Below are 15,165 nucleotides of genomic sequence, written 5' to 3'. Positions count from 1 at the left end.
ATTTTTTTTATTTTTTTGTTTTTATGAAGTACAACTTAAGTTAATTACAAATTAAAAAGTTTTGACTTTTTTTCTTCATCAGTTAATTTTTTACAGATTTCTTAAGTTTTGAAAAAACACGAATTTTGGCCATGTATGGCTTTATGTTTTTTATCATATCTCGGGCTAGAATTCAGATAAAGAGGTGGATGAGGCATCATTTTTCTCAGAACGGTAGCAGCTTTCATTTGATATGTCACAAGACTATGTTTTTTAATATTTTGTTTTGGAGAAATCAAATTCAAAACTTTGATGCGCAATTGTGAAAAAAACGTATGTTTTAAATTTGTGAAAACATGCATGTGTGTTACTTGTGTTCTTGTTTATATTTGTACAGGGATTCAACTTGGGACCTGTCACATTTGTATTTTTTTTTTTTAAGCCTTGGATCCATCTGATTTTATGTTTGTGTGAGTTTCTTCCTTTTTTCTTTTCAAATTACAACTTACTGAATTCAACATTTATATGTAACAATAAAGAAACGCAAAAAACAAATACTGAAATGCCAGAATAAATGCATCTTAATCATCATAACACAACTTGCTCAGCATATTCAACCTGAATGCATTGAACAAACCAAAAGAAAAAACGTGATCATATCCTCAAGTGTGATTATCTAAATACAGTCTGATCCTAATTATATGTTAAAAACAAGATTAAAAGAACCAATATTTTTACCACCTATTTATACATGAAACAATTTTTTTTTCTACTATATCACTAAACATGTCATTTCTGAAGTGTTTAAGAAGAATAGTCTAGTAGTTAAATCCTCGTACTATAAAATATGAACTAATCAAACAATCAATAGTAGGTTTGTAAACTGGCCTGTTATCATCAATGTGTCCCTTCTAGTGGGTGAAATGTCATCTTGTCCATATTACTAGCAATGGACGGCCTGTCATGGTGCTCGGCTCCACCTGAGTTAATATCTGATTTTTGTAACTTTTTTACAATCTCTGGTTTTCTTGGATAGACATAGGACGGCGCTGGTCCCGAAGGTGCAATAAAGTCCTTTCTACTTCTTCATTTTCCCAATTTTTGGAGAGTCCAGTAGCCGCCAGCGCCGATCATATTCACAGGTCACATCACTAGTTGTCATCCATTGCCGATCCTGTGGCGCCTTCTACCACTTCATGGACGTCACTGTCTTTGCTGAATGAGAAAATCCTTGTTTTTAGTTCTGTTTCCCTACATGGGATGACAGTCCGGTATTGCCGAGTCCCTGTGATGGGTTCTGCTCCCTGTAACCGATGTTTTCACAATCTCTCCTCCTCCTCTTCATAGTCCTGGTTTGTACAATACATGAACTGGATGTTAAGAATAGTTTTCACCCTCCATTTGAGGAGTTTCCTGGGTGTTTTTGGTCTGAATACGGCCACGTAGCGGATTCGCTGCGGATCCGCAGCGTTTTTTGCAGTGCAGAAACGCTGCAGATCAGCAATTGATTTACAGTACAATGTAAATCAATGAGAAAAAAAAATGCTGTGCACACGTTGCGGAAAATCCACTGCGGAAACGCTGCGGTTTAAAAGAAGTAGCATGTCACTTCTTTTTTGTGAATCTGCAGCGTTTTTGTACCCATTCCATTATAGAAAACCGCAGGGGTAAAAAAACGCAGCATATTCGCAAGAAAACCACAGCAAAAACGCACAAAAAACCGCTGCGGAACCGCACAAAAAAACAAAGGTGTGTTTTCTGCCAGGAGAGACAGAATCCGCACCAGAAATTCCTAAGCCTAATCCGCAACGTGTTCACATAGCCTTTAACCGCAGCGGATTTTCCGCAAAGTGTGCACAGCATTTTTTTTTTCTCATTGATTTACATTGTACTGTAAATCAGGTGCGGATCCGCTGAGAATCCGCAACGTGTGCACATAGCCTTACACCACAGGCTGAACAGATCTGAATTTGAGATTTTCAAATTGACACTGTAATAGTTTTATTTTTTTTAAATATCCCATCACGATCCCAACTTGTATTTTGGTACAGATGTGGCTAGGAGCAGGCACGTGCAGTTTTTGAAATTTTGAAAGTAAACGTTTTTTTTGGAAATGCGTTTTAAAATTTTGCATTCGGATGGGTAAAATAGGTCACAAGAGTATCTTTGATACTATCTGGTGAAAGCCTGTACAGATCTGAGTAGAATGGTGTTTATTTTGTTTCTCTATCTTTTTTTCTAGCCTGAGTTATGAGGAGAAATGTAAAGGCAGGCAAAACCGAAATTCGCAATTTTTCCGAACTTTGAAAATCAATTAAAAAAAAAAAAAATATATATATATATATATATATATATATATATATATATATATATATATATATATATATATATATATATATATATATATATATATATATATATATATATATATATATATAGAATTTGTTTACACACTGTTACCAAATAACAAAATCTCAAAAGAATTAAAAATCTAGAGGTAAATATTATTGGTTCACTTGACATGGAATGACCATCTGCGACTGCATCCGCACCGTGATCCATCATCCAGCCATCTATGTTCCTGGGTCTGGACCCCAACTGGCAGCTTCTCCACGTTATGGCACGTTACTGCCCTATGATGTGGGTTTATCAATCAATGCACTTTGGACTCTTGGTCCATCAGTTTGCTTCAGATTTGACCAAAATGGCTTTCATTATGTCCCATCTCACTGGCAAGGCTCTGGCTTGGCTCAGTCACCTATGGGAGCGAGGTGACCCTCTTGTCACTAGCCTTCAGACTTTCTTAGAAGCCTTCCGCAAGGTTTTTGATGAGTCTGGATGTGTTTCTTTTGCTGCCTCCTCACTTCTCAGATTGCGTCAGGGTAACCTCACTGTGGGCCAATACGCCGTCCGCTTTCATGTCCAGTCTGTTGAACTCTGGTGGAATAACAAGGCACTGGTGGCCACCTTCTGGGAGAGAGTGTTTTTGGAAGAATTAAGGACAAATTGGTTGGGCGTGATATTCTCACCTCACTGGATGACCTAGTATCCCTGGCTACCCGAATCAACATTGGGTTTCAGGAGCTCTCCAAAGAGGTGACTCGCGAGAGAAGAGTTTTGGGTTTGGCTCCTACCTTTCAAAGGCCGATCAAGCCACAGACTTTGACATCTTCCTCTGAGTCCATGCAGATAGACCAGGTGAAGCTGGCCAAGCACCGTCAGGAAGACTGTCGGGCTGAAGGGAGGTGTTTTTATTGTGGCAGTCTTGAACATGTAATCTGTTCCAATCCCGAAAAACTCCAAAGCCTAGGGTCCATTGGGGTGGCTAACTCTGGGCAAGGACTACTTCACTCCTCCCCTGACTCTCCAAGTATCTGTTTCCTGTGGTGACATCCATTTAACTGAATCGGCCTATCTGAATCCAAAACTGCAGAATCTTTTGGTGGTACCTTCAGTGGATGGGAGACCTCTTTCAGAGACCATTCTTTTCGTTACTGGGCCTGTGGAACTTTGGGTAGGAATGCTACACTCGGAGAAGATTCCTCTCTATGTGCGGCCAGGTTTGTCTCATCCTCTGCTTCTAGGTCTGCCATGGCTACTAAAATACAAGCCTGTTTTGGATTGGAAATCCGGAGAAGTACTCCGTTGGGGTCAGGAGGGCCACGAGAGTTGTCTAGTCCTCATTCGTCCTGCTCAGTCTCCGGCTACTCCATCAAATTTAATTGTCTTGCCTTCTGCTTAATGGACGTACACTGATGTATTTGAAAAAAAGGTGGCTAATACGCTACCACCTGACTGCCATATCGACCTTCTTCGTAGCTCTTCTCCACGAGACTGAGTCTACCCCCTTTTCTGGCTGAGACCTGAGCCATGTCTGAGTATATCATAGAGAATCTTGCCAGGGGATTTATCCGGAAGTCATACTCAGCTGGAGCAGGTTCTTCTTTGTAAAGAAAAAGGACAGCTCACTTCAACCCTGCATCGATTATAAGGGACTCAGTGAGATAACGATCAAGAATAAATATCCTCTGCCCCTCATTTCAGAGATGTTTGATCGTCTCAAAATTTCCAGAGTCTTCACGAAACTTGACCTGCGGGAGGCGTATAACCTGATCCAAATACGCCAGGGGGACGATTGGAAGACTGTCTTTAACACACACAATGGCCATTACAAGTATCGCGTAATGCCCCTGCAGTCTTCCAAGAACTTGTGAACGATATTTTTCCTGACTCTTCTCCATTCATGTGTGGTAGTTTACCTGGACGACATATTGATATTCTCTCCCGATCTACCCACACACAGGAGGGATGTACGCCAGGTTTTGCAGAGATTAAGGAAGAACTGCCTGTATGCCAAATTTCAGAAGTGCGTCTGCAAGCAAAACTATCTTCTGTTTCTAGGGTATATCCCCTCTGAGACCGGTCTGAGAATGGATCCCAAGAAGGTGATCCCATCCTGACTGTCTGAAAGCTATCCAGTGGTTTCTCGGATTCGCTAAGTAAGGGGGCTAACCCTATGGTATAGCAGAAAATTCCTTTGTCGCCTTAACACGGGCCTTCTCCTCCACTCCTGTGCTTCATTGACCTGACAATAATAAGCAATTCTTTTTGGAAGTAGAGGATGCTTCTTCTTCTGGGGCCTTAGTCGTTCTTACCCAGAAGTCTCCTTCAAGCCGTATTGCGACTGGCGATATCTTTTCTAAAATCTTCTCGGCTCCAGAAGGCAACTATTCGATAGGCGATCGAGAACTGTTGGCGATAAAACCGGATCTGGGGTAGTGGCGATTTTTGCTTGAAGGAGCGATGCCTCAAGTGGTTATTTACACTGACCACAAGAACCTAGAGCAATGCAAACGATAGGGCCAGGTCTCACCTTTTGTAGCTATGTACATGTATAGTTTCCTGAAACAACAGGAAGTTCTAGTCTAAAAAAGCTCCAGTGGACGGTGTGAAAAAAAAAAAAAAAAAGCATTTTTATTTTTAATACACTTTCTGAAATGGAAAGTCATTGCCAAAATGTTCTTAAAATTCATAACCGATTTTTAAACAATAGGTAATTTTTTTAATCTCATATTTTATTTTTAAATTTGTTTTTCCACTCTTTATGAAAAATAACTAGTGGGATGCCTTCCTGATAAAAGAAGCCTTACTAACCTCCAGAATCTGCTCTGAAGGTCCCCGCCTGTTCAGAATGGATGATGTCATCACCACCCCGGTCACCCCACCCTGCAGCCAATCAGTGGTGAGCTTGTAGGGGACGGGGATCTGTCGAGCCGTACAGACGGGTGGAACCATTGTTGCCGGGAGTCGGGGTTCCGGGGGACGGATTTGAAGGGCGAAGAAGCCAGGCTGAGGTGACAGGAGACAGAGTGACGCAGGGAGAGGGAGGGATAAAAAGGAAAGCGCGCGAAAGCAGGGGCAGAGAAGCGCGGGAAAACTCTGAGGAGAGGGAACTGCAGCGCAGGTGTCGTGTGTGTGCAGGCCGCAGAGAGACTTATTGGAAGCAGGGGGAGAACGTGCAGCAGACGTTGTGGGCAATTACCAGAGCCCCCAGAAAGCGGCGGATCCGTCGTCAGCGACCCCCAAAGCAGAGGGGTAGTGCTGATCATCTCAGAGACAGTATCACCGCGCTCCCCGGGAGTATCTTGCCAGAAAGTGCTCCGGTTCCTCTTGGGTTTGTCACAGCTGCCACTGATACGGATTACTCCGCCAATTCTCCTCGAAAAGACTCCTCTTTGGACTTGGAAACCGTTACCCCGGATCAACGTCCGCCTGCAGGGGGTGACGCAGCACCGCTACAGACATTCTGGACTCGAATTTGCACCTGGGCTCGTCGACAGAGGACACCTCCTTCCCCCGCCATCAGGACTACGTCGCTGACGGAGCCTCACCATCAGGACTGCATCGCTGAAACAGCGCTGATAAGTGAACTTTGTTGACTTATTCCAGTTAGGGGGTCACTAGTGAAGCGCTGTCGCGTTCCGTGGGTATAGTTCAGGGCGCCCATATAGTAGATAGGATTTACTGTGAAATTGTGACCTTGTGTTTAAGTTCCCTGCGTGGAAAACTGTTGTTATCTTTGTTGGGTTGGAAGTTAAAGGAAAGTTAAAAAACGTTACTTGCTTTCTGGCTCCTTTTTGTCCCTGCATCCTTCTTTACCTGCGGTCTCTATATTTGGCGTAGTCGGCAGGATGCAGGATCCAAAGAGGGAGCCAGAAGATACAGAGGATGGGACTGGGCCGAGAGCGTCTCTCTCATTGGGGGCCATGTTAAATAATCTGCCCAAGTTTAATGGGAGCAACATGTTGTTGTGGAGCTGGACTGAAAGAATGCGGGGGTTGCTGAGAATGCATCCTATGACCCCGGCCCTGGAAGCAGAGGTGGCCATTATGGCCTTAGACGGAGAGGCCTGGGATTCAGTGATGTTGAGACCCCCCACAGAGCGGAATACTTTTACCCGGGTGTTAAATGTGTTAGAGGGGACGCACGGGGATCCCACCGACGTGGGAGAGCTGCGGGCCCGGTTGTTTAGACAGCGACAAAAAGAGGGCGAGACTGTCACTCAGTACATGAATGCTCTGCAAGAGCTAAACATTGCAATCGTGCGGAAAGATGGTATGGGGATGGGACATGTTGACGTGACCCTGCGCGACCAGCTGGTGACGGGACTGAGAGATGAGTTGACCAAACAGGCTCTACGTGAACGAGTGTGGGTCGACCCGCGCCTGACTTTCTCCGACATAGGCAATGAGGCCCGCACCCGGGAGCAAGAGAGGGGGGTGACGGTCCCGACAGGAGAGACTCGGGTTATCCAGACCGCCGCCGCAGGAGAGGGTGAGCCGTCCTGGGTCCAAGAGATGCGGCAGGAGCTAAAACAAATCAGAGATGAACTGGCTGAAGTTAAAAAGGATGCGCGAAGCCCAAGGGAGTTACCCCGGGGGCAAGGGTCTGGGAGTCCAGCTCGTGGCGCTCGTCCAGGATATTATCCAGTCCCCGGTGTTTGCTATGGGTGCGGGGAGGCCGGACATTTCGCACGGGAGTGCCCCCGGAGAGGGAGGGCCTCGTCTCGTCGGGCGTTAAACTAGAGGGCTCCGAGCTAAGGGGCGACGCTCGGAGCCAGAGTCCCCGCGGATGGGTGGTGAAAGTCCCGGAAATTTGGTTGCCAGCTGCCCCCTGGTTTGGGCAGAGTTTGAAGGGCGGGCTGTACGTTGTCTGGTGGACACCGGGTCCCAAGTCACGACTATGCCCGAGGCTTATTTTAGAAAACACTTTCCTTTGACAGTCAGACCCCAATGGGGTCCCGTAATTCGGTTACAGGCCGCCAATCAGCTGCCCATCCCAGTGGAAGGGGTCACCTGGATGCAAATATCTTTATGTGGGAAGGACCTCGGCCGCCGGGGGGTTGTGTTAACACGGGGAGATCCCAGCCCACAACATACCGTGACCTTGGGGATGAACGTATTGAAAGATTTTGGCAGTTTTCTGTTAGGGGAGACTACGCAAGAGACACTCAATCAGTGGGGGACCAGTACACCTCAGGGCTCCGTGTTCAGACAGTTAGTGAGGGAAGTCCGGGTACAAGAGACCTGTCAGGAGGGAGAGTAATTACTTCCCCGACAGCAAAGGTGACGTTCCCCCCAGGACAGACTGTTATATCCCTGCCCATACGAGCTCGCATCCCTCTAGAAGGAGTACAAGTACAGATTGAGCCCACCTTTACATCCCCTTTGCCCACAGGACTGCTGGTGGCCCGATCTCTGGCTACTGTTAAAAATGGGGCCGTACCAGTGCGATGTGTGAACGTGGACGAACACGATGTCGAGCTACGGGTCCGAAGTGAGATGGCCAAAGTGTTACGACCTTTAGAAGTGATGCCTCCTCCAGATACTTTGCAGTTAAAGGTGGATTCCCCTGATCCCTGGATGGTCAGTGTCCGGTCTACGCAGGATCCTGAGCCGATAGCGTTTCGAAAGGGTCAAACTATTCTGGAGCACATGCGGACAGAATTATCGGGCCTGGATCCATCACAGATCTCACAAGTGCAGCGACTCCTTGGACATTATGCTAAAGTGTTCGCACAACATGAAGATGATTTTGGCTGTACCACGGCCATCGAACATGGAATTCCGACCGGGCATACAGTGCCCATCAGGGAGCGGTACAGACAGATTCCCCCGCAGAAGTACCAGGAAGTAAAGACGTTGTTAGGCCAGATGCTACAAAAAGGAGTGATCCGCGAGAGTCAGAGCCCGTGGGCTGCCCTGATCGTGCTGGTGCGGAAAAAGGACGGCACGCTCCGGTTCTGTGTGGACTACCGTAAGCTAAATGCATGCACCGTCCGAGACTCTTATCCACTTCCCCGTATTGAGGAGTCTCTCTCCGTGCTGGGTCGGGCCAAATATTTTTCCACCTTAGACCTAGCCAGCGGATACTGGCAGGTCCCGATGTCAGAAGCAGATCGTCCTAAGACAGCGTTTATCCTGCCCATGGGACTATTCGAGTTCAATCGAATGCCGTTTGGACTGGCCAACGCTCCAGGCACCTTCCAACAACTAATGGAGCGGTGTCTGGGGGATTTGAACTTCGAGGCCACTCTCATTTATCTGGATGACATCATCATCTATGCCCCAACATTCGAGGAACATCTGTGCCGACTGGAGCAGGTACTAGACCGGTTACTGAAATACGGGCTCAAGGTGAAGCCCCAGAAGTGTCACTTGTTCCGGGAACAGATCGAGTACCTGGGGCATGTGGTGTCTGCCGAAGGAGTCCGGCCATCACAGGAGAAGATTGCCGCAATCCAGGAGTGGCCCACACCGGAGACCGCCAAGGATGTACGAGCGTTCTTGGGCCTCGCTGGGTACTACCGGCGCTTCGTGAAGAACTTTGCTCACCGCTCTCACAATCTACAAGTCCTGCTGAAAGGAAGCTCCCCCAAGGAACGGGGAAAGAAGATACAATGGCAGGAGCCACAAGAAGCAGCGTTCCGGGACTTGAAAACAGCTCTCATGGAGCCGCCGGTGTTGGCTTATGCGGACTTTTCGCAACCGTTCATCCTACACACCGACGGCAGCTCTCAGGGATTGGGGGCTGTGTTGTCTCAGATTCAGGATGGGCGGGAGAGAGTGATCGCCTATGCGAGTCGGTCTCTTCATGACTCTGAGTTGAACCCGGACAATTACAGTTCTTTCAAGGTGGAGCTGCTGGCCGTGGTGTGGGCTATGACGGAGCGGTTTGCTGAGTACCCGGCCGGTTCTGAGGTGCTGATACGCACGGATAACAACCCATTGGCACATCTGGAAAATGCGAAATTGGGTGCCCTGGAACAGCGCTGGGTAGCCCGGATGGCCAAGTACAGATACCGTATCCTCTACAAGCGAGGAGCGGAGAATGTGCATGCTGACGCATTATCTCGTCTGCGGAGGAACACCCCAAGAACTAACCGAGATGAGGAGCTGGAGGGAGAAGAAATCCCCTACGCCATCGGGAGCGCTGCTCGGACGGCTGTGAGCCGGGAGCAGACCGGGAACGGAACGGCTACAGGACTGTTGGTTCAGAGTCGGGACGAATGGATACGGCTGCAACAGGAAGACCAGGAGCTAGCTCCATTGCGACAGTGGGTAGCGAATGGTCTATTGCCTGTGAGAACTCCTGGACAAACCCTCCCGTCAGACCTGAACCTTCTTCTGCGGCAATGGGAGCGCCTAACTCTTCAGGAAGGGCTCTTATGCCACTTAACCATGGCTCAGGCAGATTCCGGGCCGACGTGGCAGATGGTCTTACCAGGGCCAGTGGTGGCCGCAGTTGCTAAAGAAGCTCATGAGTCCGGGGCACACTTCGGGGTGAAGAGGACGTTTAAGTGGCTGCAAACTCGGTTCTATCATCCTCGGCTGCTCGCGGAAGTACAAACTGCCTGTAGGCAATGTCGACAATGTGAGTTAACCAAGTCACCGGAGGAAAGGGCGCCTGTGCAGAGCATCATGACGTCTGCCCCATTTGAAGTATTGATGATAGACTACATCACCATTGGAGCAGCGCATCAAGGCTACGAACACTGCCTCGTTATGGTGGATCATTTTTCAAAGTTCGCAGTAGTCACCCCTACCCGCGATCAGACAGCTGAGTCTGCGGCAAGCGCTGTCTGTAAGAACTTTATTCAAGTGTACGGCTGTCCGAGGCGAATACATTCGGATCAAGGAGCCTGTTTCTTGGGCAAAGTCATGGATGAGCTGCATCGCCTCTATGGCATTGATAAGTCACGCACCACACCATATCACCCCCAAGGAAATGGGGCTTGTGAGCGGTTTAACCGGACTTTGCTTCAAATGTTGCGTGCGCTAGAACAAGATCAGAAAACCCGCTGGCCGGAGTATGTGTCTGACCTAGTGTGGGTCTACAACAATAGAGTTCATCAAGTCACAGGACGCACCCCGTATGAAGTGGTCTTTGGGCGCCCAGGGAAAGGCGTGACAGATCTGGAACTGTCTTCGGAGGAAGAAGGCCCCCGAACAGGGATGGCTTCGTGGGTGCGTGATCATCGACATCGGCTGCAGACCTTACACCGGATGGTGCACACTCGAATTCGGGAAGTGGAGCATCGGAGCACCCCTACAGCAAAACCCCCAGAGTTCCGGCCAGGTGATCGAGTACTCGTTCGAGAGCAAAGACCCCAAAACAAGTTAGACCATCGTTGGGAAAAGACACCCTATCGGGTGCTTCGCCGTATAGATCCGCATGGTCCTGTATATGAAGTGCGGTCTGAGGTCCCCGGAAGTACAGGTACTCGCATTCTCCATCGCAACATGCTCCGTTTGTGTCGCTCTGTTGACTCGGACACCCCGGAATCCGCAATCAGGGAAGAGCCACCTACGACTGAGTCCCCCAACAACCATTGGTGGGATGGAGAGGATGATGAAGAAGAAGAACGGCGTCAAAATACTCCCCCTATCTCGACTACTACACTACCCCTGATTAGTCGCCCCTCCGTTGACTGCATTCCCCCGACACCCCCTACACAAGGACCCGAGCTACGACGTTCTGAACGTTCTACTGCAGGTAGACCCCCAACTCGCTACAGTCCTGACTTACACGCTAGACAGACCCAAGTGTGGAACAATCCGTCAAGTGGGCGACCTGTCAGTTCGAAGACCTCGCCCAGGGACTGGCGAGCATACAGGGTGGGGGAATGTAGGGGACGGGGATCTGTCGCGCCGTACAGACGGGTGGAACCATTGTTGCCGGGAGTCGGGGTTCCGGGGGACGGATTTGAAGGGCGAAGAAGCCAGGCTGAGGTGACAGGAGACAGAGTGACGCAGGGAGAGGGAGGGATAAAAAGGAAAGCGCGCGAAAGCAGGGGCAGAGAAGCGCGGGAAAACTCTGAGGAGAGGGAACTGCAGCGCAGTTGTCGTGTGTGTGCAGGCCGCAGAGAGACTTATTGGAAGCAGGGGGAGAACGTGCAGCAGACGTTGTGGGCAATTACCAGAGCCCCCAGAAAGCGGCGGATCCGTCGTCAGCGACCCCCAAAGCAGAGGGGTAGTGCTGATCATCTCAGAGACAGTATCACCGCGCTCCCCGGGAGTATCTTGCCAGAAAGTGCTCCGGTTCCTCTTGGGTTTGTCACAGCTGCCACTGATACGGATTACTCCGCCAATTCTCCTCGAAAAGACTCCTCTTTGGACTTGGAAACCGTTACCCCGGATCAACGTCCGCCTGCAGGGGGTGACGCAGCACCGCTACAGACATTCTGGACTCGAATTTGCACCTGGGCTCGTCGACAGAGGACACCTCCTTCCCCCGCCATCAGGACTACGTCGCTGACGGAGCCTCACCATCAGGACTGCATCGCTGAAACAGCGCTGATAAGTGAACTTTGTTGACTTATTCCAGTTAGGGGGTCACTAGTGAAGCGCTGTCGCGTTCCGTGGGTATAGTTCAGGGCGCCCATATAGTAGATAGGATTTACTGTGAAATTGTGACCTTGTGTTTAAGTTCCCTGCGTGGAAAACTGTTGTTATCTTTGTTGGGTTGGAAGTTAAAGGAAAGTTAAAAAACGTTACTTGCTTTCTGGCTCCTTTTTGTCCCTGCATCCTTCTTTACCTGCGGTCTCTATAAGCTCTCTGGTGGTCGTGATGTCATCACTTGCCGGGTGTGGCGGAGAGCGTCATCGCTGGAGAAGAGGGCCAGTTCCTGGGATAGGTATAGCTTCTTTTGTCAGGCTGGCATACCCCTGGTAACTTGTAAGATAGAACGGCCATCGAATATTGATCATCTGTCCAAGGACGGGGAACAGCACAAATGCATTCAGCATGTAGCAGCCGGAGCTTAGAACGGCTGATCAGTGGCAGTGCTGGATGTCAGACTGCCATCAATCCTGTGGATAGGTCATTAATAGTAGATGCACAGACATCCCCTTTTAAGTGTTAAGTAGAGATGGCACTTTCACTGGTCCTTTTAAACTTTTTCTGTGTTGCAGGGAAGACAACAGCCCAGAAGACAATATATGGAGAGGGATCCTGTCCGTCATCTTCTTCTTCCTTATTATCAGTGTTCTAGCCTTCCCCAATGGTAACGTATCCTTCCTCACAGAGTCTCATTCATATGCATTCACTGCGGCACGACGGACATTGGATATCACAGTATCAATGGAAAAAAGAGCAGTGATTGTTTTTTTTTATTTTTTTTTATTTTGTTTAACCTGTCAATGTATGGAAAAATGTTTTATTCTGACGGGGACGCCCATTCACACAAGGAGTGTGCCCCTTAAAGACCAGAAACTTATCATGTATCGTATGGATATACGATGAGTTGCAGCCCCTTCTTGAAGTGTGACGTCATCCCACGTCTGGTGCCCAGGAGATGGCGGCTGCAGGAAGCGACCAGCGTCTTACCTTTAACTGAAGAATCGCTGCTGGTTAACCATTTAAATGCAGCTGTCAATAACTAAGAGCGGCACTTCTGTAGGGCGTCCATTTACTCCTGTGTCTCTAGCTTCCCACCATTCAATCAGCTAATGGGCTACCATACAAAAGGAGGCATGCGGAAGACCCCAGCTGTATTGGAATATATAGATGAAGTGTTGATTGAAATGATTGTTCATTAAAGTCCTGTAAAAGGACTAAAAAAAATAACTTTTTTTAAATCGCCCTCACTGTCATTACTCCTTTATTAATAATGAAATATTAGTAGTTTTTGTTCATCCTAATGGTGATCCATATGTCATCAATATATATCTTTTTTTTTTTTTTTTTTCCCCCTCATCAGTGTGCTGAATTATTTTTTTTTTTTCCTATTTTTGGACCATGTCCCCATTTTAACCATCAGTGTGCCCTAAGTCTTTCTTGTATCCCAGTAGGAAAAAAAAAAAAAAAAAAGACCACATTTGGATGCAACATGGTTGTCGTTGGTGCGCTGCCTGTTTCTTTTTTTCATGGATCCATTGACTTGAATTTGGCAGTTTTCATCTGCAGATCAGATCAAAATCGGACATGTCTACATTTTTATTTACCGGCCAATGACGGAAGTTTTTTTTTTTAAAGTCTGTGTGTGCAATAGTTGTTCCTCACGCTGCTTCGCCCTCCATTTTCTCAGGCTCTTTCCATCTTGTGACTGATGACACAGTCCGCAGTGTACTCTATATATCTGTAGATTCTCCTTCTGGCTGAGAGGCTTTTCTGCTTTGAGCCTTTCGAGACGCCACTCTCCAGGATGAGTCTTCTCACGAGTCTTTCTTGACCTTTTTGCAGGTCCCTTCACGAGGCCGCACCCTGCGCTGTGGAGGATGGTGTTTGGTAAGTGATACTTGACAGAACGTCTGATTACGGGGTGGTCTCCCCTACGAGAGATGAATTATCACGGTGTGCCGTATTCTGGAGTCACAAACCCCAGACGCTGTCCTGAAATGACCCCACAGTCTATGACTTTCTAGGAATATTTTGGGCAGCTGTAATAGATATATTTTCACGTTTCGGAGATGTGGAGGTGAATTATTGAGGCCCGGCAGCCATGCTGGTAGTATTTACCACCGGCCCTGAGGTCCCCTGGTAATGACTCAGACATGTGTAACCTCAGCCATGTGAGGGATCATGTACGGGGTTGTTTTCTGAGTCTTTCTACTATGTGATCTGCTGAGAATCACAGGGTGTTTAGTAACTGTTGTTAATTCTTGGTTACACACATGGGTTTGGGCACCACCGCTACGTATACAGTGGAGATGTATGCTTTGTTGGCTCACGTTTGTATCGTTAGATTCTCATCCTTGTTTGAACCTGTCGTCGCTTTTACTAACTAAAAAATGTCCTTTGTGTGCTGGTTTTTAGTCCTGGTCCTGGGGTTGTTTTAGGCGCCAATTCAGAAATCGTCAGTAGATAGTCCACATCAGCTCTAGCTTGTGAGATGTATACGTGGCATTCATCCATCTCTAATGCTAGGCCTGATGCAACCATTGGTAAAGGCTTTGTAAAAAGATTGTTCCTGCATTTAATTCATGGCACATAAGTTACCTGGACTTGCCATGGACATAGTGAAGGCACAAATCAGACGACTTATAAATCCCCGGTCTTCATTTGTTCTTGTGAAAAACTTTCTTCACAACAAGAAGGCAGAGAACCAAATACAATTAGTGGATCTGATCTGTCATTTCAGCAGGCTGGGCTGTAAAGCGAGTATAAAGTGCATTATCTGCAGACACTGAAATCACTTCCCAGAGGACCAATGGTTCGATGGTTCAAAGCAAGTACAGGAGCTCGGTGCACCATGGCAGGGCAAAACATTTCAGTACAGCTTCCCACCTACTTGTCTCCCCTCCATCCTTGCTCCCCCCCTTCTGCCGCCGCTCTCGCCCTCTGCCGCCGCTCTCGCCCTCTGCCGCCGCTCTCGCCCTCTGCCGCCGCTCTCGCCCTCTGCCGCCGCTCTCGCCCTCTGCCGCCGCTCTCGCCCTCTGCCGCCGCTCTCGCCCTCTGCCGCCGCTCTCGCCCTCTGCCGCCGCTCTCGCCCTCTGCCGCCGCTCTCGCCCTCTGCCGTCGCTCTCGGCTCTCTCCCTCTGCCGTCGCTCTCGGCTCTCTCCCTCTGCCGTCGCTCTCCGCTCTCTCCCTCTGCCGTCGCTCTCCGCTATCTCCCTCTGCCGTCGCTCTCCGCTCTCTCCCTCTGCCGTCCCTCTCCGCTCTCTCCCTCTGCCGTCGCTCTCCGCTC

At 48.5% G+C, this 15,165-nt stretch overlaps 1 protein-coding gene across 1 annotated transcript in view; it reads left to right on the top strand.

The window, feature by feature from the left end:
- Positions 1-15,165, top strand: part of PTDSS1 (phosphatidylserine synthase 1) — a 71,294-nt gene that overhangs the window by 25,123 nt on the left and 31,006 nt on the right. The window contains exons 4-5 of the mRNA XM_077270929.1: positions 12,452-12,543; positions 13,722-13,766. Of these exons, the coding sequence (XP_077127044.1) occupies positions 12,452-12,543; positions 13,722-13,766 (137 nt within the window). The remainder of the gene's footprint in view (positions 1-12,451; positions 12,544-13,721; positions 13,767-15,165) is intronic.

The sequence above is a fragment of the Ranitomeya variabilis genome, chromosome 6 (genome assembly GCF_051348905.1).
Source record: "Ranitomeya variabilis isolate aRanVar5 chromosome 6, aRanVar5.hap1, whole genome shotgun sequence".
Classification (NCBI taxonomy): Eukaryota; Metazoa; Chordata; class Amphibia; order Anura; family Dendrobatidae; genus Ranitomeya; species Ranitomeya variabilis.
The sequence above is the reverse complement of the archived record's forward strand: the minus strand, read 5'-3'. Positions and strand labels throughout refer to the sequence as shown.